The 23,797-nt window shown below is 35.3% G+C and overlaps 1 protein-coding gene across 4 annotated transcripts in view; it reads right to left on the bottom strand.

The window, feature by feature from the left end:
• Positions 1-23,797, bottom strand: part of CSDE1 (cold shock domain containing E1) — a 34,586-nt gene that overhangs the window by 3,834 nt on the left and 6,955 nt on the right. Inside the window, exons 3-17 of one of the 4 annotated variants that reach the window (XM_016124385.2) lie at positions 17,250-17,390; positions 15,397-15,595; positions 14,294-14,403; positions 13,804-13,896; positions 13,107-13,204; positions 10,842-10,923; positions 10,376-10,504; positions 10,134-10,259; positions 9,302-9,514; positions 7,621-7,761; positions 7,362-7,526; positions 4,620-4,727; positions 3,830-4,005; positions 3,163-3,275; positions 2,203-2,322 (exon numbers count right to left, since the gene is read on the bottom strand). In XM_016124385.2, coding sequence (XP_015979871.1) covers positions 2,203-2,322; positions 3,163-3,275; positions 3,830-4,005; positions 4,620-4,727; positions 7,362-7,526; positions 7,621-7,761; positions 9,302-9,514; positions 10,134-10,259; positions 10,376-10,504; positions 10,842-10,923; positions 13,107-13,204; positions 13,804-13,896; positions 14,294-14,403; positions 15,397-15,595; positions 17,250-17,381 — 2,005 coding nt within the window. In that variant the 5' untranslated portion in view covers positions 17,382-17,390. The remainder of the gene's footprint in view (positions 1-2,202; positions 2,323-3,162; positions 3,276-3,829; positions 4,006-4,619; positions 4,728-7,361; positions 7,527-7,620; positions 7,762-9,301; positions 9,515-10,133; positions 10,260-10,375; positions 10,505-10,841; positions 10,924-13,106; positions 13,205-13,803; positions 13,897-14,293; positions 14,404-15,396; positions 15,596-17,249; positions 17,391-23,797) is intronic. The other 3 variants (XM_016124386.2, XM_016124387.2, XM_016124388.2) reach the window with 3 other exon arrangements.

The following is a 23,797-nucleotide window of genomic DNA, read 5'->3' as shown; positions in this document are numbered from 1 at the left end:
TAAATGCTAAATATTAAAATGAAAACAAACGAGAACCTGTAGCTCATTAGCACCTTACTAGTTAATGAACAGTTTTAAAACCTTTATGAAATTAAAAATACTACTACTGTGCACAACCTCATTACCTAAATACTTGGGCTTTTTAAACACTATGGGTTGCTATATGATCCAATGGATTATCTTCTTCCCAAGTTCGCATTATGAGCCAACAAACAGCGAAAAATGTTTCTGACCATACCCAACTGGGTATTAAATAATAAGCCAGGCAAAGACAAAATAGACAAATTTCTTTGCTATTCCATTCCATCCCCCTTTGTTCTGATTATGAGCTCAGCACATTTTTTCTGAAAATGTTAGACTTGGTGGTCATCTTGTCTCTGTCAGTACTACTCGACATGGCTGTTATAGTGACAAAGCAACCAAAGACAATATGTAAATGAGTGGTTGTAGCTTTATTTCAAAAAACCTTATTTTATAAGAACAAGCCACCATCCTCAGCTCTGCCCTAGAGTAAAAAGTTGGTTGGAAGTCAGGGCAAGCTATAGATAAAAACTGGGCCCAACAGTTCAGCTCCTTTTCAGTTCGCCTGGATGGTGAATTCACTGAATCAACAAAAGTAGAGAAAAGGAGAAAAAATTCAGGTGAAAGTAGAAGTTTCATAATTGCAAATGCCTCTAACTATTCTCTTGATTATAGGGGTAAAAATATGCAGTGAAGATTTTCTTTGCAAACATACAGCAATCACAAACTTTGAGGAGATACTTCCAATAGATCACATCATGAAGGATTAGAGATAGGTGGTCTGATGTAGTGGTATTAACAGTAACTACCCTTTATTATATACTTATATTGATTCATACTTAATCTTTAGAGAACCTTCTGACATTGATACAGCTGGGAAGTGGAAGAGCTGGTGTTCAGATCTAGGTCTGCCTGACTCCAAAGCCCATGGTCTAATATCAAGTTACCTGTATTCCTAAATTAAGAGCTGTTCTCAGGACCAACTGAGAAAGTATGACCTGTCTAGTCCCAGAAAACTCTAGGCTCAGAGATTTCAGAAAAGTTTCTTTTCCCACTAAATCCTTGCTTTGAATTCTACCCTATAGCCAGTGTTGAAGAGTAAGTAGGCTGGGGGGTGGGAATGCCAAAGGAAGTAACAAGTGGGAGGTTAGAGAGGAGAAAGAAGGGTGATTTCATATTATCTCATGAGTTAAAGTAAACTGCCCATACATCCTGGCCCTTTTAGGGGTACAGTGTCATCATGGCATTAGTTTAAAAGACTGATTTGCTATAAAAATCAATTCATATTTGGAGGTGTGTGTGTGGTGGCGTACTGGTTCTATGTAAAGCAGAAATTCCTAAGAACCTCATGAATTAAAGGAACATCATGTTATAAAGGTTCATTTCTTTCCCTCAAGTGACCTGCTCTTCCTCATTTATGTTCTTTGACTCCTAGATAACACAAGATTTATTGTGAGCCAAACTACCATCTTTAGTTGGAATTTCAAATTCTCTCATCAACCCCATTACAGTATAAGTTGCTATAATAAATCATCCAGTGTTCCCTACCACCATTTTTATTGAAAACTTATTTTATACACATTGGTCCTTTGGGTGGTAACTGTTGGGGGTAAGGGGTAGCACTATAAACTCAGAGAGTTATTGAAGATAGGAAGAAAAGAGCAGAAAATAAAAATTACAAGGAGCCTTGGACTAGAGACAAATAATAGTATCCCCATGGAACCCTAGCTATTAAGGAATAGAGATAGTAAACTTTTACAGGCAGCAAAAATGTTTATGGAATTAAATGGTTACTAGTGCTCATATAACCAGTGAGTAGAAGGAAATGATAAAGTTGTACCAAATTCAGCCAATTGTGAATATGATTATCGCATGTCATTTTATGCATATTTTTAGTGTAAGATTTTATTCTCAGTCTATTTCAATGTTAACTCAAGAATCAGTTGCACACAAATGTCATATGCTCATACAGTAGTCATTTATTCACAACATAAGCCCAGGCTGATCTCATTCCTAAGGGATATAAAAATAAAAACCAAGGAAAGGGAGGAAAAGCCACTTTTCCTTAATTCAGTTTTTAAGGAATCTGAAAAAAACTACAGCAAACACCATATTTTAAAATCTTGAGTGCTCATATAAAGGTAAGGGACATTTCAAACAATCTGACAGGGATGCTCTTACCTTCCTCCACGATCTCAATCATTCCTTGGTACTCAGTCTGTGTCGGATCAACACTCCTTAAGGGGCGAATGACTTTACCAGAGTAGATGGTAGGATCAGCTTCTTCAGTAATGCCATTCACTACAAAACAAAAGTGTGTGTACCTTCGAAAATTTTATTTAAACTCTAAACCACAGGGGAAAAAACCCAAAATTCATCAGAACAAATGCTAACGGAAGATCGATTGGTTGCCTGCTGTTCTTGAAATGCTTCTAAACTACCATCAAAATAAATTCATTTAAGGATTTAACAAGTATTCCTATTTAAAACATGTCTTGTTCTCGCACCTTTTTCAGGTAACCAAATATTACCTTTTCAGTGAGGCCTTCCCTGGTCTCCAAAATGTCAACCCAATACTTACATATACTGCCCCAACTTACTTTAATGAATATTTATGGAATTGAAATGAACATTCTTGGCTGTCATTTCTCTAGGTCTCACCACAAGAAAGTGTTATTTGGAGAGTTTATGAAAACCAAAACCAAGTAGCAGGTCTTTAAAAGTCGAAGATCCTAAATAAAAGTGATTTTCTTAAGTTCCCCTTATTTTTTACATTTAGACTCATTCTTCTTCAAAGTGGTCTTCTAATGTCCCTTTCCCTGCAACCCCATGGAGATTTCTGTCTTGTTTTTTTTTTTTTTTAAAGAGAGATGTTAAAAATAAACTTAAATAACCTAAAATATCTAGAACAGTGGTTCTCAAACTTCAGTGTACATCATCAGAATTACCTGAAGGATTTATTAAAACGGGCTGCCCATCCTGAGTTTCGGGAAGCCTGAGGTGGGGTCAGAGAACCTGTATTTCTAACAAGTGGTCAGGAGATACTCCTGGATTTGGGGATCACAGTTGGAGAACCATTGATATATCCCTCATTTCCCACCCAAAGCACAGGCTGAATAAGCAGAAGTCACAATTCATTACCCGAGTGCGTTTTGTTGACTTTTTCTGCACTGACTTTGTTGCCTTTGCCTTTGGACAAGCTGTACTCGACCATGTCCCCCAGTTCCAGACTATCGACATCACCAGAGAACTCACTGAGGGGAAAATAAATGACATTTGAATAAGCAATGACCACAGACAACAACAGTAGCCAGTAGCCTAATTTCCTGCATAACAACATTCATAGTGTGCTTACCTATGCTGGATTATGTTTTAAGCACATTTTATGTACTGACTCATTTAATCCCCAGAAACACACTATGAAGAGGTACTATTATCCTCAGCTCCAAGATAATGAAACTAAGATATCAGAAGGTAAACCTTTCAATAAAAGTTACATAGGTAGTAAGTGGCAGAGCCCATGCTCTTAACCATTACTCTATAACACCAAAGCAAGTGTGCAACTCTTTGGTAGCAACAAATAAAGCAGTATTTTCAATGAAGCAGAAAGGCCCCTCTCTAATGTTCAAAGCAGATATACGCCTTTATCTTTTGGCCACATGTTCTCGATACAAAGGTAGGTGATTAACTTTTTACAAATATGAAATCTGAGATTAAAAGACACACAACCACCCAAACACTAAATGTTTTTGAGTCAAAAACCAAAGAATGAATAGTAAGCTCCAAGTTCCCACAAGGCATTCCTCACCTGTAATGGAAAAAGATTTCCTTATCATGATTGGCTGTTTCAATAAATCCAAAATTATCCTTCAGAGTCGCCACATAACCCAAGAGCCTCTTGGAGTTAGAATTACGACCTAAAAGTCGCACACAAGTTGCAATCTGCTGTCCAGGCCTCTGTTTGTCACTAATACTAAATTCAACCTGTGAAAAATAAGGAAGCTCATTAATACCATGTCACTTCCACACAAAGCTCCTCAACTCTGATCTACGACTCCCCCAGACCATGCTTCTCTATTCCCAATATCCCTTATAAATTACTGGTGGAATAGATTTTCACCAAAAAACTAGCACTTCTATGTCTCATTCCACTTTTCACAAAGAATCAAGTTTTGTCCTCTGGTGTATATTCCTTACAGATTCTTAATTTCTCTAGAGGGCTATCAGAAAACCAGACATACTAAGTCTGAGAAAAATGGAACGGCAAGGTAAAATCTTTGGTGTGATTTTACTGTGATGATGTTTCAGTGACGGTTTGAACTTTCTTGCTAATATTAACTTTATCAAAGCTAACTGATTTAGACATATTTTACCTAATGCTTAAATACTGACTCCTCATAAAGCTTTTAACAAAGAGCCTGCTAGACTTTGTTCTAAGTGAATACGCTGCCTTTAAACTGGAAGATGTTCATATATTAAACTTGTAAGCACAAAAAATTCAGCAAAACGATCAAATTTCAAAAAACCGTTTTGTAGGACCGATAAATTAAGATGACAACTTTTAACCCCACCTCCTCAAATAAACAAAATTATCTTGCCTTATCTCCTATTTGAGGAGAAGTAGATCCTTCCACATCCTTGGCTTGAAAAACAATAGTCAATTTCACTCCACAATCATCATAAACAATAATACCATCCTCAGCCTCCTAAAGGAACAGTCAGAATACAATAAAAAGAATCAAAAACAAAAAAGCACTATAAAAGCAGCTATAGTTTTTATAGACCCTTGAACCAACAAATTACCATAGCTGTAGGAATTTTCTATTCCAGATTTTTTAACAGTATCAGATTTTTCATATGAACAAAAGGTGATCTTGCCTTAAGCCAGATCTGACTCAATCTGCTTTAATTGTGTTATTTACTCTTAAGAACCTAATTCTTGCTGTTAAAGAGAGATACCTTACTGAAAATTTTCAACACACCCATTCTATACTTCTCAAAACCCATCAAAAATCAAACTGGACATTACTTTCAACTAGGTAGAAATTCTGTGGCTCAGGAAGCTTTTAAATCTCCCACAGCACTCACGATGTTTGTATTTATGTTAATCAGTATATTTACCAATGTGTGAGAATTTTATTTGGTACAGGATCTAGCACAGTTCAGAGCATTTGATATTCAAATAGGTGATTAAGTTATGACATATCAATGTTTTTACACTAACATTTAAATTATTGTTAAAACCAGAAATTGGCTCTTCATAAGTCTAAGAAATTTCAGATGTCATGAGAATCAATCAATAAACAACGATATTGTACAGCAATATATAAATTATACTGTTTCTATGGTTTCAGCCATCATTTCTATGGGAATTAATGCCCACACATTCCTAATCTAGCTCCGACTCCTTTGCTAATAAGCTCCAGAACTCATTACCAACTATTATGTATTCAAAACCAATTAATTCCTACTCTTCTACTATTCATATTCCGGTGACTGCTGTCACATAATGTACCAGATGTTGCTGCGTACTCTGTGTTATCAAATTTACTGTTATGATAAAACCATCTTCACAATTACTTTTACCTCTCATTTTACGAATTAGGAAAAGTTTTAGATGTTATACTTGACCAAGGTTAGACAGCCAATATGAAGTGATACTAAGGGTTTGATTTTGGTTAAGTGAAGAGTGATGATGTCAGTGAATGCAGGTCTGATTCCAGTGGCATCGACTCTTGCCGGTCAACCGAATGTCACAATCTCAGCATTCATTTTTTGTTCTCGACTCTCTCTACCCATTAACCTCAATATCCAGTCGACATTTGACACTATATCTATATGCACTAAGTATATGAGGTAAGACAATCCCTGCTCTCATAGAACCCAGTCTAGCAGAGTATACAGAGTCATAAAGTTAAGTATAATATACTATAATAAGCACAGCATAAGGACTTAAGATACGGTGTTGGCCTAAGAAGAAAATAACAATAAAGTCAAGAAGTCTTACACAAAGGCTGTCTTGGACCAAGCCAGTTTTGACAGAGACATTTGGAAAGCAAGCTATTCCAAGAGCTAAAAGCCATTAAAAAATAAACCCTGTTCACTTTTTTTTTATTCTTAATAACACCATCTGCCACTTGTCATATTCCTAGTACAGGCTAGGGCTTTTTTAAAACAAAACAGGACATGGCCATTTAAAAGTTCAAAAACTGAAGCTCAGAGATAAAGTAACTTCCCAAGATACAAGGGAAGATGCTACCCCTGGCTCCTTCTGGCTCCTTAGTTATTTCTAAAACTACATTACTTTCCAGGATCTCTTTGTGTACCTTCTCAGGTCTAAATTCATGATCTCTGTTCCTAGTTCAAGGACTATTTAAACTATTAAATAATTTCCTATCAAGCCTCTTCCATCTTTTGTCTTTCTCCATCCCCGACCAGGTTTCATACTATTGCCATTATCTTCCTGAAGGGCACACCTAATATCGCTCACTGTCCAACAGAAATCTGTTTTTGAGTACAGAACAAGGTCTAAATTCTTTAGAGTAGCAATTAACACCTGCTCAATCTATCTGCACTCTGATTTTTCATCTTTATTTCCACTACATACTTCCACAAAAGGAAAAGTCCCTATCTGCCCATTGAACTTAGTGCTTTCTAAAGAAACCCTGAATTTTTCACCTGTACCTCCACCACTGTGGGAGGAACGTCCTTCTCTCATTTATTTCCACCTATTAAATGTCAATGCCTAACTGAAACCATCCCAGATCCTGCCAGTTTAGAATTTCATCGGAGCAAAATGACCTTTTATAATAAAGCCACATTTTACATTCTTTATGAATCATTTGTTTCTATACACCTCTCAATTTATTTACTTGAGAGCAGAAGCCGCCTTAGACATCTTTGTTATTTCCTATTCAGTGACTTTTTCAATAAATGAAGTTCAAATGTGTGAACTGAGTCTACCCAAATTTGAAGTTTTAAACTGCATGAAAGAAAGCACTCTCATTTTAGATAAGCGGTTCATAATGGGGTTATTTTGGGATATTTGGTGGAATCTGGAGAAACTTTGGGCCGTCACACGGGGGAGAAGAGACACTGGCCTCTAGTGGGTTAAGTCCGAGGATACTAACACTACACAGCACACAGAACCCCATCCCCGTCCTTGCAGAGTTATTCAGTCCCCAAATTCCATAACGCTGAGGCTAAAAAACCTTGCTCTAGATTAGTTAATATTACAGGGAATTCTGAAAGAGATAACACTCCATTATTGTGTGAACAGTGGTTGCCTTTAAGCAGAAGAGAACAACGAGCTACAAAAACCATTGTCATGCAATACTTACTTTTTCTTTGCCTTTATTTGGGCTAGTGGTTTTAGGATTGGAAAAAGTGGCTTCTTTTTCTACAGTGCCCAGAAAACGATGATCTGAATGAGAATGGAATGAAACCGTGCCCTTGGGAAGCTTTTTAATCCTAATAGCATGATTTCTTTGAGCAGAGAGCATATCCTACAAAGGATAAATAAAAGTTACTTAAACTGAAAAAAAAAAAAAGAAAAAAGAATCAAGAAAATCCACCTTACTTTTCTCAAAAACTACTCACAGGAACCACAGTGAACTCTACTTCATCTGCAATATGGAGCTGGTTCCCATCCAGAACTTCACTATAGTGGAAGAACATACGAGCATCACGATCCACACACTTGATGAAACCAAAACCATCTCTCATGGCAGCAATTACACCCTGAAATCCAAAGATGATTTTCACTGGCTATGAAGCTTTTTTAAGACGACAACATTCAAGTGTGGAAACATTATCAAGTTAAATTCGTTAGAAATTCTCTATCTCAAGGAACCAAACTCTGTATCCACATTGGAATTTTCCATTTTAATACAAATTCATTGCTTTCAGTAAAGTAAATTAACCTCCAACCAATTGTCTCAGATTAACCAGATGCTATTCTACTTGGCCAACATGCACTACAAAAGTTATATTTCAATGGAAACACATGCACACAATGCATTCTATTTAATTCTCAATTATGTGAACTAGGTGCTAGTATCCTTTTCTTTGCAAAATGAGGAAACTGAGGTTAAGAAAGGTGAAACAATTTGTTCAAAGCACATAGGTAGTAAGTGCCAGAAATCAGAATTACAAATAAGGTTCGAGTTTTATAACAAAATAATTTCCAGAAATTAAAAAAAATCTACAGATTGATATTTCAAATACTTCAAAAATTCAACTAAAGCCACTCTCCACTTCAAAAATTTTATGTTGAGTTTAGGCACAGGAAGGACTTAAGATTTAGTTCTGAAGAATAAAAGAAAGCCTTTTTTTTCCTTCTAAATTTCTAAAATATCAATTCTGTGAGGGTATTATATTCAGAGTATACAGCATGTGGCAGGTACTCAAATGTTTACTGAAACAATTATTATGGACCTACCAATGACTTACATAATGCATACTTATGTATTAGAGATGACTATTCTATAACTAGTTTTGAGTACAAGACTTAACAATACTGACATTTAATCCTTGCTAAAACCTGATTGATGGTAGCCAAACTACTTAACAATGTATTCTGTAAATAGAAACAGACCGAGACTGAGAAACTTAACTTTTTTTAAATTACGCATTCATATCTCCAGAATTTTAAAGCTAAAAGCACAATCCAAGTGTCAAGCAAGATCTGTTCTCTAAAAGATAAAGTCTCAAAAAACTTAAATTTTCATTCAATGTATTCAATTCAACTGCTATACTATAGATGTTATGACCTCAAATGGAACTGAATGTAAATTATATCTCAGAAAGATAATTAATGAAAACTGAGCTTATAAAACATATCTGGGAAACAATTCTGGTACGTGTCACTCCTGATCATATGCCCACTAAAAACTCTGCAAAGTCCTATTGTAAAAATAAAAGAAACAAACTCACACTGTTTAATGTTTACTAAACATCTTACAAAAGTTCGGGAAAATTTACTTTCTAAATGATGGACTTGAACCTTCTTAATCTTCATACTTAAGAGTCAGATAATCACTTTTAAATCATCCTGCCCAAATTTCCAGTCAAAACCTTTTTCACATCTATTTCAAGATAAGTAACAGAGCTAGACACCAAACCTATGCTAACTCAAACTGTATTCTTCATTACCTTAACATAAAGGTAACTGCCTAATATCGTAATTAACTTAAAGAATTTTCAATACATTATTACAAACTTGAATACAACATTGCCCTCCCCCATAATGGATACTTATCAAATACTATCCAACACTTACCATTTCTCTGGCTTCATTAGTGAACTGAAACGTGTTTGATAGAACTTCTATGTTGGTTGCTCGTTCTAATTTGTCACGTCGGTCTGTTGAAATATTAAACCTAACATGGTCACCTTCCAACAGGGTCACCTTGGATTTTGTATCTTTGTCTCCAAAGGGAAGTTCTTTAGGAATCACAAAGTCAACTTTGATGCGTCCTGGCAATGGGTCACTCTGATGAGAAGAAAAAACTATTTTAGTTCGAGATTTCTCATCCTTCCTAGTTCTAAGACAAATAAGAACACAGAGCAAACCCATGTTATTTATAATAGTTCCCTGAAGGGAAAAATGGGGTTGCCAACATAAGTCCACTTTGAAAGCTTTGTGTTCTATGGTCACATGATACAACCATATTATCACAACACTGCAGTTAAGATCCCATACTATGACACTAAGAGTAAGAAAAAGAACATCAGTCTTTCATGTTTCACAATTCCTCAGCACTGATACCACTGGCTTCATCTCATTTCCCCCACAAAAGAAACAAACTGGGGGTGTGGTAAGTAATAAGTGTGTATACCCAAATCAATTTTTTTCCCAGTGTAACCATATTTCTCTTATTCCTTTCTCCTTACCTCCAAGTAAAAAAAAAACCAAAAAACAAAAAACAAACAAACAAAAAAACCCAAAAATACTACTTCAGGAATAAACCAAAGGCTTCTCATTTAGTTTAATTACACATATCAAGAAATATTTCATGTCCCACTATTATTAAACGGAATAAAATTTCTGAATACCATACCCTATTATTACTGATGAGGAAAAGATGACTCTCCCGAAAAAGACTATTTACCTGGTTTTTACTGGGTACTTTTGGGATAACTTTGGTTACAGTTCCTTCAAAATGTTCAATGCTGATATCTTCAAAGATGACTGTTCCTTGAGGCAATAGTCTGACATCTGTTGCAACTTCTTTACCCTAAACCGAAAGGAATTAGGGAAAGGGGGAAAATGTAATTTTAAGTGTTTCCTAAAAATATAATTCACTACTGATCTTAAAAGAAGGCCAAAGACCAAGCTAGTTAACTATCTTACATTTCTGTCCTTGACTGTGAATTCCACGTCGTCTCCAGGCTGTAAGGTTTCTAAGTCATCCTTAAATTCACTATAGTGAAAGAATATCTCTTTTACAATATCACCTCTTTCAATAAAGCCAAATGCCTCCTGAAGCCAAACAAAAAAACACAAAAATAAAAGGAACATTATGTACTAGTCATGTACATATTTATGACTACAATTTACAATCAACAAGCCTTTTCATAAAATTATGCTGCAGTGGAAACAATATCTTTGGTCAAAGCTAACATTAACAATTAAATGGCCCATCTAAAAGAACATAATGAATTAGAAACAAAGCAATTTTAAAAGATTACTTTTAAGGTTAACATTAAAATATTTTTAAAGGGAAGACAAAGAGGAAAACCAAATAGTTTGAGTCTGAAGTACAAGACAAAGTAGTCAAAGAAAAAAACTCGAGTTTCTCAAATTTGATGATACTTACCTTCATGGCACAAACTACTCCCTGACAGCGGGCTTGTTTCTTTTTCAACAGCATAATGTTTCGAGCACTCACAGCACCAGTACTAGAAAGAATCGGGTGAGGGTGGAAAAAGGGGTGAGAATCAAAGAGGGATGAAAAATGCATTGGCTTGGTTAGGTATGTCTACAAAAACAATAAACTGGTTTTCTAAAGCTTCAATAATTCTGTCATCTCTAAAAGCAAATGTAAGGTTTATTACACCTGATCCTTCTCATATAGCTCTATATGAAAAGGATTTTTGCTCAAACCCCCTAGCTTTCTAAAGGGGGAATATATATACAGGTCATTTTCTCTTGGACTGTTTAAACAACACCACGGGTACATGATGCTCTATTTCGCTTTTCACGTTACAAAAGACATAAAGCCACAAACTGAACGCAACCAAAATGGGGAATGCTAGTTTTAAGCAAGCCATTCATTAAACGAACATTTGAGTAGGTATTATGAGCTGTGAACAAAGGTACACGAGATAGAGATAAGAGATGGTTCCTGTTTGCAATAAGTGAATTTTGTAGTTATCCCATCTTTTTTTAAATAGCCGGATAAAGTTGAATACAGTGAAAACAGAAATTTGCTACACTTTAAAAAATAAGGATGTTCACCTTCGTTGAAAGCAGTTAGAAATACCACACGTTGCTATACTGTCTCCGTCTTTGAGCAGCAGCAATGTAAATATGATTTAATTTTAAAGATGGCACAGATGAATAGGGTGCAAGAGTATTTGCTGATGTAGTTGTTTTAAGAAGAGCTGTAGACTAAGCAGTTACTTCCCTTAATTCTTCATGATTGAACTGTGCTTCTTACTTCAAAAATTTAACAAAGACACTGAAAAAAACCTTTCTTGCCTTTGCAATTTAATGCAGTGACAAGGCTTTAGAGACAGATTGGGGTTTAAATGCCTGTTATTTAAATGCTGTATGATTTTAGACAAGTCACTTTCAGAGAACACACCTCATATTACAAATGAAGAAACTTAATCAGGTGATGCTGTTCTGAGGATTTAGTACAAGTGCTTGGCACATTTAAGAACTTAATAAAGGTTAAGCAAAGCCCTTCCATTGGCTGGCTCCCTGCTCAAACCCAAGCCCCATCCCCTAGTTTCCTACTTAAGATTGAGGCATTTAGATGAAACTTGTAGTATCTGTAACCTACAACTTAATTCCTTCTAGTCTTATAGGAGGTAAGGTTTAAGGTTAACAATTCTGCCCATGCTCTTGGGGCTTTTCTTTCTCTATGCTGTTGGAACAGGCATTCCTAGCACTTTCACCAATTTTCTATTTTTAACTTCCTTCCGCACTTGTATCTCTCATCTCTAAAAATCATCAACCTGGGCTTTCTTCTTAACCACTCTTTTCTAACTGCTATGCTAATGAAACAGACAGCTATATCTCCTGCCCAACTACATATTCAATATCTTCAAGAAATACCAACACCTCAAATTCAAAATGCCAAAATAAGTATAATTCTTCTCCTACTCTTAATACTTTCTATTGTATCTCCTTAGTCCAGTTAATATCATCATCTCCCCAGTACTCCAACCTAGAAAATGGCATTTGGGACTTCCCTTCCCTTAATCCCAAAACACATTTCTGTCTAATTGATTATAAAACTTGATTTTATCTTCTCAATGTGACTTGACTTCTCCACCTAGCCACCCTTGGCCTATCTGTATTAGGCCCTCATTTGTCATATTAACTCTCATATACTGCCTCTAGTCTAGAGCATCCTTACTCTCAAAGTCTACTATCTTCAGCACTTCCAAGGACCTAAATTAATCATATGCCCCCCATTTAAAATCCTTTAAAGATTCCTATGATTATGGGATAAAGTTCAAATTTCATCTTCCTAGGATCTGGTCAATTCAATCAACTCAAACTTTTGGCCATTTCCCCAAAATAATACTTCCTGTACCAAAAATGCTTTCCCACCTCATCTCCCTAGTGATTCCACACCCTCCCGCCAAAACGTACCTCAAGCACTGCTACTTATGCAAAACCTTCACTGACTTCTAGAATAGCTCCTTGAAAGCTGTTTTAACTACCTTCCTATTTCTGGTACCCTATACAGGGCCTATCAGAGACTAGACCCTCAAATGCTTAGCTGATGAATAAAGTTTAAAAAATAATGAAAATTATCCAGATGTACAAGCTAGGTTTTTAACTTGCTTCAAATTTCTCATCGTAGAAAAGGGAAGAAAATCATTTTGGTGGGGAAAAAACAACTTACTGTTTATTGTTATCAATTACAAAGTTAATTTTATCTCCGGTTTCCAGCTGAACATTCCCTTCCACATCTTCAGGGGTGTAAGTCAGATAAAACACTTCCTGTGAATTAATAAGCTATTATTACTACATTGGCAGGATGCATGCTCACTGTATATTGTGATTTACTTTGTTAAATACTTTTTAAACTGGCATTTTAAGCCAAATTTCTTAAAATGCTTTATGCAAGAACATTGGTTTATTCATATAAACACACCCTTCCCCTCCATGATGCTGATGACTTCTGCGAGTCCACAGCTGAGCAGCAATTCAACTTCAAAAAGCTTACACACGTGGAAGCATTTGCCCAGAGACTGTAGTTACATTTCAAAAAAACACAATTTTTATAAGGCATTCCAAACAAAAAAGCTGGAGTTAGTGCTTAAAAGGAACCAGAAAAAGATCCCCCCCACAACCCCCGCACAGTGAGTAAAAGAAGCATTTTACCTTAATGTTCTAACTAAGGTCACACTTGGGCAAGCTAAGACACTTGGAAGACCTATGGATTTTTTTGATTATGCTGCACTCAAAGCCTCTTAGAAACCAAATTTAAAACTGATTTTTATTAACTGCAGCTTACGTTTTCTATTTTGAATTTTAAAGTACGCTTATAGATCACATGGTGGATCAGGCAAAGGTTTAAGAAAAATACACAAGTTTACCCCATTACGTTCGTAGCATACACTCCCTGTTGGACTCTGACCCGGGGCAGCTGGAGATTTACTCTCTAAGTTGTGAGGAACAGCGCACACAACCTACCAGTCAAAAAAAAAAAAATTTCCATTGCTAATCATTCCAGGAGCAGCACTGTGCAATATCAACTGAATTTTAATATCCTCTATACTATACACAGGGATGCATTTTAGTATCATCCACAAGAGGATGCCATGCTGCCAAGTTTTAAACTTACAGTACGTAAATTTGACTGTAAGTACAGATTTAGGGTTATATGTAAAAACCCAAATTGAGTCTTGACCATATTTTTATTTCAGGTCAAGAAATGCCAGTGCTTCTAATTTTAAAATAGTAATCTTTATGTACTATAGCTCTCTTGCGTGCAAACTGAGGAGATGGGGACAATCTTCCTTTTCTAATGTGAAAGATATGCAAATGCAGGGCCCAAAGAAAACACAAAGCATCAAAGTCACTAACTTGTCCATTCATTCGTTCTTCAGGGAGGATTTCTTGTTTTATCTTCACCAGTTTAATAGCAATGGGTTTCCCAGTCCGCCGGTCAGATGATACTTCAAATTCAACATCATCTAAAATAAAGAAAGTGCTGTGTTTGTTGTACTAATTTTTGGCAAAATGGCATCTCATTTTCAAGCTAAACTTAATGCAGCATTTGAGTTGCCTTAGACCAGTGATTCCCAAAGTGTCCCTAGGCCATCAACTGGAAGCTTAGCAGAATGCAAATTCCTGGGCCCCACTCCACAACTATTTAAAGGCAAACTCTGGGTGTTGGGTACAGCAATCTATGTTTTAATAAGCCTTCTGGGTAATTCTGATACACACTGTTTCAGGACCACTGCTTTAGACTAAGCCATATCTTAGTTTTCATGGCATTACCCATACTGCAAATAAGGCAGTGTAACAATAACCTTTGCTGAGCTTTTTTAAAACCCTTCTGTACCTTAGTTTCCTCATATGTACAACGAGAATTAAACAAAAATAATGCTCTCGTAGGGCTTAGAGTATTGGGCCTACCAAATACTCACGTTAACTATTGTTCAGACTTCTTTTTCCCCAAAGGTATTTTAAAAAACACACTGAGACCTTGTTACTTCAGTCCTTTAATAAACCATGCATTTTCACATGTAAAAGTGGTTACTGTGGTGTTTGTTACCAAGATGGATTTCCACATAGTCCAAGTGGGTGAGACTCTAAGTTATTTTCTTCAGGCACTACCAAAAATCGTACCTCATCAAATAATCAAAACTAATATTATATTAGTTTAATATTTTCAAGGGTCTGAAATCTAGTATAGCATAACTAAGGAGTCATTATTAGGGGGAATAACAAATCTTCCAAGTAACTATTTTTAAAATATTAAAAGATATTTTAGTCTTTCATACCTCAAAAAGACCCCACCATGATAGAAATCAAAATTCTGCTAGTTTATATAAACATACTTCTGTAATTGGTAGAATTAAAAAGCCTAACTTTTACACTCTTATGAGCAAGTTGCTATATAAGAGAAATTTGTAATCAGTTTTTTTTTTTTTTAAAAAAAAAAAGGACAATCAACAGATTACCTCCTACTTTTAAGTCCTGCAGGTTGCCATTATACTGTGAACAGTGGAAGAAAAGTCTAGCTTGACGTTCTGAACACTGAATAAATCCATAAGAGGTTAGCAGTTTTTCAATAACCCCAGTTTCACGCAGTGCTGCTGAAGTACCATTAGGGTACCCATTGTGTCCATTGTTGTGGAGAAGGTTTGGATCAAAGCTCATCTGTGTTAAAAAGAAAAAGAACTCAATATATACAGATCTGCACATTATCTCCACAGCATCTAAGTCTGATGAATAAATCACTAAATTTTTATAATAAAAAGACAAAGAAAATAAAGGTAAATAGGTAAAGGGAAGATTATGGGCTTTCATTGTCAAAACGTTGAGTTAATAAAACATTTCAGAGTAAATATCTGAATTATTTTGGGGAGTTGCCCCAATTTATGGTAGAATTTTCCCTTACCAAATGCAATTTCCATACTATTAATGTAAAGCAACTTCATAATTAAAGCTGCATTTAAACCTTAAATTACTAAAACAATTTCAGAACAATGGTAAATATCCAAGAGATGGCAACCCAAACTACAAGAACACTTAAAAAACTTATTAACACTTATTTTGAAACTTAAACAGAAACCTTAATATTACTTGGTAAGCCATGCATCTTAAAGGGAATTATTTAAGTTAGTAGAGATTAAAACAAAAAGAAACTTTCTTTGCCATACTTGTTTTGAACTCAAAAATACTGGAGTAATGTACTTATTAAGTCCTTTAATGGAAAATAATCCCAGTGAGTTAGAAAGCAAGACTTTTCTAACAAACTCCAAGCAACTGAACTCTTAAATTCTAAAAATGTTCAAGCATTTCACAGGTACTTTTAAGTCTTTTCACCTGTGTCGGACACTGATGAAATATAAATACTGTATTTCTATGATCCCAGAAAGCAAAGGAAAACATTCTTTAGTGAAAAGAGGAGCTACTTAGATGCAACACAATGAAGCCTATTTAGATCTTCAAATACTGTCTATCACATTGGATATTTCAGTTTTCCTTATTTGCGTAAAACCATAAAAATGAGTTATTTTGTTAATTTAAGTGAATCATAAAATACAACAAAATCCCTAGCAAAGCTTAAGTCTACAGTTGACTTGACTATGGCAGCAATATGTCCACACCTTTACAACTAGTTTTAAGCCCTTTCATTACAAATTTGGTTTATAAGCATTTTCGTTTAAGTGCTATGTTGAGCATTAATAAAAATATTTTTAATTAGAAAAAAATGAGTAAAATTCTGTAAAGATAAAGCCAAGTAAAATTAACTTAAACAGTGTATGGGATGGCCAATTCATACAAATCAAAGCCATCACTTCTGTAGGTGGTAAAGTTATTTTATGCTAAACATTGCTCTGTTTGACATGTATTAACTCATTTACAAAAGTCCACAAAAAAGTAAAATTATCCCCATTTTAACAATGAAGAAACAGACATAGAGAGGTTAAATGACTTGCCAAAATCAAATGGTAGAGGACTGAAACCAAGAAGGCCTACCTCTACAATCTGGGCTCTAAACTAGGCCTCCTCAAACTTAAAATGGCAATCTGGTTAAAATACATAATCTGATACAATGCTGGCAGGGGTTTGAGATTCTCCACTTCTAACAAGCTCCCAAAGTGTTACCAATGTTTCTGATTCTTGGACACGCTTTGAGTAGCAAGGCCCTACAATATTAAACTTATCTTTCGAGATACAAGGTGAAGGAAACGCTTAGGGAAGTTAGAAAGTGAGTTTGCAGGGTATTTCAACCAAACTCAGTGGCTCTAAGTCATGCTCTTAGCACAATGCAAAACAAACTGGGATGACTGCTTCCCTGACTTACAGATCTCTGATACATGGGGGTCTTCTTTTGTTTTTTTGTCCCAGATGAGGTAGAAGATGAAGATAAAGAAAGTGAAGGAGGGGCTGCAGGAGAGGGATGAGGGTCTGACGACATAGTAAAAACGTTCTCCATCTCAAACAGCTGTGATAATATAGCACAATGTTTACAACTGATAATAATTTAACACATTTGACAATCAATCCATAGATATTTACAGATTTACCATTAGGTTACTTTAGCTATGTATCTTTTTCAAAAGACTTCTATTGAAAAAAATAAATTATAGAATTAACATAAAAGGTCAAACTGAAATATACTTTTAAAAGCCCTTACACCTTCTATAAGATCTATATTTTAAAAATGCCATACATAAGTGGTAGCAGCAGTGAGACAATTCAGTCCAGTTTCTTCTCAATGTCCCACAACTATTCCTAGAATCCAATATTCTCAATCAATCGTTTCCCTAAAGTAGGGTACCCACAGGATGAGCCAATGGAGTATGGGAAGGAAATATCAGAACTATAAATATTTTACCCAGAGATAAAAATTAGCTTTTATAAATATTACGTATTTACAGGAGAGGCCTCACTGAGTCGGTATGTTAGATCACATCACACATCACAAATATAATTACTCAGGTATTCTGAGAGAAGTGGGGAACTCTCTAAGAGGTTGACAATGAAGCCCTGACTCACTCATTTGCTTTCAGCATATTACAGTTTATACTTGCCCAACTCAGTGGGCATACAATTTTAGCTATCTAGTTTAATTAAATGGCCCTCAAAAAACAGAGAAATGATTGAAAAAGATTCTTCCCAGAATAATCTAGAAAGAAGATAATGCTAATAAGGCAAGCACAGACATAGCATATGGAAGCTGACACTTCTAACCCTAGTACTAGTTCTTTAATCTCCACATTATGAAATAAATGATCACCTAATGAGATGACAAGTCTGCCACAACATTAAGATCAAGACTATGATACAGACTTATATAAGCAGCAATAAAACATACTACATGTATTTTGTCCCTCAGAGAGTCATGACAGTATAAAGTTTTTAAATGAAACACTTATAAACTAAGCATCCAGGCACAATGTTTTTGGTGAGGGTAGAAAGTTTCTGTACTATTAACAGGTAAATTATTTGTATAATATTGCTTATTTTATACTTGTCCTTTTTAGTGTCTTACAATTCAAAGGTAGTAGTATAATCACAATTTGTGAGTACATTCATATGTACATACTGACTGTACATGCTTTTACTAACCGTATGATCAAATTAGAAGACCCCTATATCGGACTCAGATCATGACTTTTAAACTGTGCTTCTTTTATCTTTAGATTGTAGTGTTTATTACCATATAGATAAGAATATAATAATATGACCTGTAACACACAGGCTAGGAAGCTGCAAAAACCACATTCTCAAGTCTCCAGTCCTACCACACATTCCTGCAGGTAGGAGGGAAGACTCCTGTTTTTCTTACCCTAAGAGAAAATGAACCAGAATCGGAAGGGATTAGAACTATTATTTCTTTCTAAGACTCTAAATTGTTCCCCAATGTGGATGCTGGAATTTAGGCTACATTGCTCAAGTCTCATCCCACCTTTAAGTGAACATCAAAACAGAATTTTCTCTTCTCCTACTATCTTTCCTAAGTTTCATTATGCAGCCTTTATCCATTTTGAGGGGTCTTTTTAAGGAAAAAACATACCAAACAACTTTTGATAAGACAGTATGTGAGCACCCTTCCCTTCAAAGAATTCCAGAAGCAATGAGTTGAATGCCTTTAATAAGAATGCATGTACTTAGAAAACTTTTGGAAGGGGAACTTTCTACATTTGAAATCAATAGGAAAAAAACTGCAAAAAATCAATATTTGATTATATAAAAAATACATGCTTTACACTCCAACCTAAGAAAAACAAATTCAAATAAATATATCAGTGTATTATTAAATAATTTAAGCAAATCAGTAAGAATTAAGCCACTAAACTATAAGCTCCATAGGGACAGGGACATTTTGTTCAAAGCTAAATCTCTAGTGTCTAGACAAACAGTGCTTGGCACATAGTAGGCACTCATTTGAATTACTAAAAGACATTAAAACAAATTAGCCTTAAGATCATTAAACATAAAACATGAAAAAATTCAATTTTGGCAATCAAAAATTTAGAGCAAATTACTCATTTATCAAACTACCAAAGATAAAAGATTTAAAAATATTAAGAAACTGGACTAAGAACACACTCATATACTTTGATGGTGGTAAACTGGTGCAAACTTTTTGAAATGAAGTCTGGCAACATGTGTCAAAATATGGAAGTATTTTCCTTTTTTTCTACCACAGGACACTGTTGGGAAAATGAAATGTGGACAAGGCTTTTATGCATAAATGTGTTAACGGATGTTTTAATAAGAAATTCCAGGAAACAATCTTAAAGTCCAACACTGGTTCAAGAAATATAGTGATATAAACACTATGCAGTCACTACAATGAATGTTTGAAAATGCTTATGCTGTAGTACAAAATGACAAAAAAGATATTCATAGTAAGACTTCGACCTTATTTTAAAAATGAAAGACCAGAAAAGCCTAATATAATGCTTACACATGAGAAAATACCTAGGTGTCTTAAAGGCACAGAGCTAAAAATGTTATAACAGCAGCATCTAGTATTGATGCCATGACTCATATTCTTAATCACTATCTTTTACATTAAACTAAAATTTGGGTGCCTACGATGCATCATATATTAGTGAACACGAGAATCTCCAAACTCATGAAGTTTAGAAGTTCTACTCTTTTCTGTGTATTTATTTTTAAAGTTGGAAAATCATTAACAATGTTAACTCTCCTTTAAAAAAAGAATTGGGAAGTATCTCAGGTCAAATTTAAACTTCACTTCCAATCTAAGAATCCCTGAAGAACACAGACTAGAATCAAAAGACTAGCTTTTCATCTTTCTCATACTTTTAACTTCTCTGGGTGAGTGCCTAAGTGGTTTCTGAATTTCCTTGGGGGAAAAAAATTAAAATTCTGTTTTGTAATTTCTTCTTGCAACATGAATTGTTTTCTCCTTTTCCCTAACTAGTCTGCTTGGCTTCTACGGTCAAGGAATTCTTTTAGAAAAGGCAATCTACGTCACTGTAAAGATGGTATTAGAAAATGAATCTATTCTTAACGTAATCATATCTTCCCTTAACTTTCATTGTTCCTCTCATTTTTCAGAATGCAACTGCTTTTCATACTAATTGCTGTCTTCTGGATATGTTCTAAATCACTGTTCATTAAAGTGCATTTCACTACTATTCTTACTGTACCATGACCAATTATACAGAGGACACAGTGATGCTATCTCATGATTCTGCAGACTAAGTTTCAGTAATTTTGTATAACAGCTAAAAAAAAAATCTCTAGAGCACTTCTTAAATTAATTAGTAATACCAGGTTTTCTCCTTTTAGTACTTCTCTAACTGAACATTTGTTCTTAGAGAAAAAAAAAATAATGCTCTTAAATTTCCTTTGCTGGTTAACCTGGAGTTTCGACTTACAAGAATAATTTTAAATTACTTCTATAATTTATTTTTTTAGCATTCTTCTGTGTTCTTAATAGGTATCTCACATGGAGGGTTGCTGGGATGGTTAAATTAGCTGCTTCACATAAAGGCCTTGGAATAGTGCCTAGCACATAAGTACTCATATAACTTATTGCTAGGTCTTTTTAAAAAGCAGGGAAAGGACAGAATTTGGCAGCACACACCTGAAGACCTCTCTAGAAATCAGTCCATTAGTCAATACCTTTTAATGTACTATTATCCTACTTAAATTTCTCCATACTATTATGCTATCATGAGATACTGTTAAATGACCTTATTGAAAACTTTTTTATTCTTTTGCTCCTGGAGTTTTGCTAGGCATGGAGAAAAGCTCCAATGTTCTCACACCTTGACTTTGGAAATCGATCAAGGTATTTACAGTTCCTAGTCATAAGTCTCTTATAACTTCTACCACACCCCTAGCAAGTTTCTGCTGCCTTCTCATTCATCTGGGGCTTTAGTTTTCTTTTAACACTCCTGGCTTTTCTTTCCTTTTGGCACATTTAGACTGTCTTGATCAAAACACTAAACCAATCAATATCTATTTTCACGTGCCCAACAAACTCATCTTATTCTTTCCTGACATTTTCTAGGGCCAATCCCACGTCTCCATATTTATTTATTCCTATGTACTATTTTTATCATTTTTACCAAAGTCTTTCTTAAAACCTGGGGTTCTACTGCATGACTAAATCCATTTCCTTAGCTGTAATTGTTATTCCCTCCCTCCCCCTTTAATTCTACCCTCCCTGCCACTTCCACCCCTGACCTATGGATGTTGACATTTCCCCTTAAGAACTGGCTCTCTGAAGGCGGGGCATCTCCTCCCACACACTTCTGGAGTGCACCAGGCACACTTGGGGGTGCCTGGAGCACCTGGGGTATGGTCCCTGGCTCTACCTGGGCCAGGAACCCAGGACCTTTTGCGTGTAAAGCAGATGTGCTAACCACTACATTATGGAGCCACCCCTGTAATTGTTATTTAACTGTAAATATGTCAACATATATAACTTACATTTTGACAGCTATGTGTACATACAGGTGTATTCATATATTTTCATGTAGCAAACTACTCAGAGTACACAGATTAAAATGCTAAACAAAAAGCACTTCTACTTTAATTTCAATTCTATAATTCATGTCAATAAAATGAAATGGAGACCTTACTATCAAATCTTTTACCTTTCTGAACAGTAAAGTGTATAGTTTGAATTTGCATTATCTTATCTAACCCAGCACAATCAAAATCTGAAACTTTTTAATAACTAGATAAGGAGGTAGGAAGAATCAAACAGAAGAGGCAAATGATATAATAACCTTAAAATTGAGTAACTGAGTATCTGTTTACCGAATGTAGTTAACGGAAATAAACTGGTATTACTGCTAGTTTTTAGTTAAACAATTCTGGCCCACAAAATGGTCACCTTTAAATAAACTGGACATAAAGGGCTCAGTGCTTCCTAAAATGGTGATGAAGCTTTTCTAAAACAACCACCTAGAAATGACCTATTTTCATTCCTCATTCTCTTTGATTGCTGCAGCCATTTTAAAAAAGGTTTATCCCTAACTTCTCCTTGACATTCTTTCTTTGGCATACCTTCCTGACCACCTCTATTTCTTTGAACATTCTCTTCTTTGGCACTTCTTCCCGTATTACTATAAAATGATGACTCCTTCCTGAATTCCAAGCCTTTATTTCTATCCATTTTTAGAAAATCTACAAACTAAAGATTAAAAAGGAAAATTGAATTTAATAATCCTACCTCCCCAAAATAATCATTGTTTAACATTCTACACTAGCATATTTCCTCAGTATTTGGATTATTAGTTAATGGCTTATCTTCACATCCAATTAGTCACCAAGTCCATCCACTTCCACCATTAACCCATTTCCCATCTGCCCCAAGAATACTTGCCAGTGGTGCTTGTGGCTGCAGCATTTACCCTAACTCATGGATTACAGCCCTAACCTTTACCCCAAAGTTTGGCACTAAATATCTCATCTTTATCATTATTTTCGCATCGCTCTAGTATATCGCTAGTCTCTGGAAACAAATGACACCATTCTATTTACAACATTCTGCTTTTAGTAGTGGTATTTCCATTTACAAATTATAGTACTTCTCGATAGCTGAAAACGTCAAATCCTAGAAAATGTAGCATTCCTATACGTGATGTTAAAATTGTCCTCCAACAGTTAGCCAGACTCATTTGATGAATCCGATTTATATATACATTTCTGTTATATTAGGATTAGAAGCAAGTTCTGTTTAGAATAACTCCAAGAACAGTTTTTATATTTTATTTTCACACTGAAAATCAGTCAGATTTGCTTTAGCGTCAAAGAGCGGGTTTATGTAAAATTAACACTTGTAGCAAGCTGCACTTTTTTTCCCTAACCTAGAAATGGGTTAAAACACCTAATGTCTACCTCTTACTCAGCCTGTACCCTAGCTTTTACCTTCCTTCACTCTATCCATCGCTCTTAACGTATCGGCCCATTCTCAACCTATCTTTTACAAGAGCCATTTCTTTTAAAGATATGCTTCTGCATATATAACTTTAAAATCTAAAGCAATAAAGCTATTTCAGTTTTGGAATACAAAATCCATTAAGCCATTGCTCATAAACATCTGACTTTCCTTTCAAAGTCAAATATAGTAGGCCCTTCAGCACCTGCTCCAGCAAGCCTCCCTTTTCCAGTTACTCTCTCCACCCCAGAAAACTGTATACTCTGTTCATAACAGACTACTCGATATATGCCATGTGCTTTCGGATCTCCCTGAAACTGCTATACTGTTTCCTCTGTACCTTTACCAGAAGACTCTTCTCTTAACAAAGTACTGTTCACCTTCAACTGTTCCTTCTTTGTAGGCTTTCTTTACTCTAGATTATAAAGACCCCTGAACAAAGACTGCAATGGACATTCCCATATAAAACCCTAACT

This window comes from Rousettus aegyptiacus, unplaced genomic scaffold (genome assembly GCF_014176215.1).
Source record: "Rousettus aegyptiacus isolate mRouAeg1 unplaced genomic scaffold, mRouAeg1.p scaffold_m13_p_17, whole genome shotgun sequence".
Lineage (NCBI taxonomy): Eukaryota > Metazoa > Chordata > Mammalia > Chiroptera > Pteropodidae > Rousettus > Rousettus aegyptiacus.
Note: the sequence above shows the minus strand (reverse complement) of the source record. Positions and strands in the feature narration are given on the sequence as shown.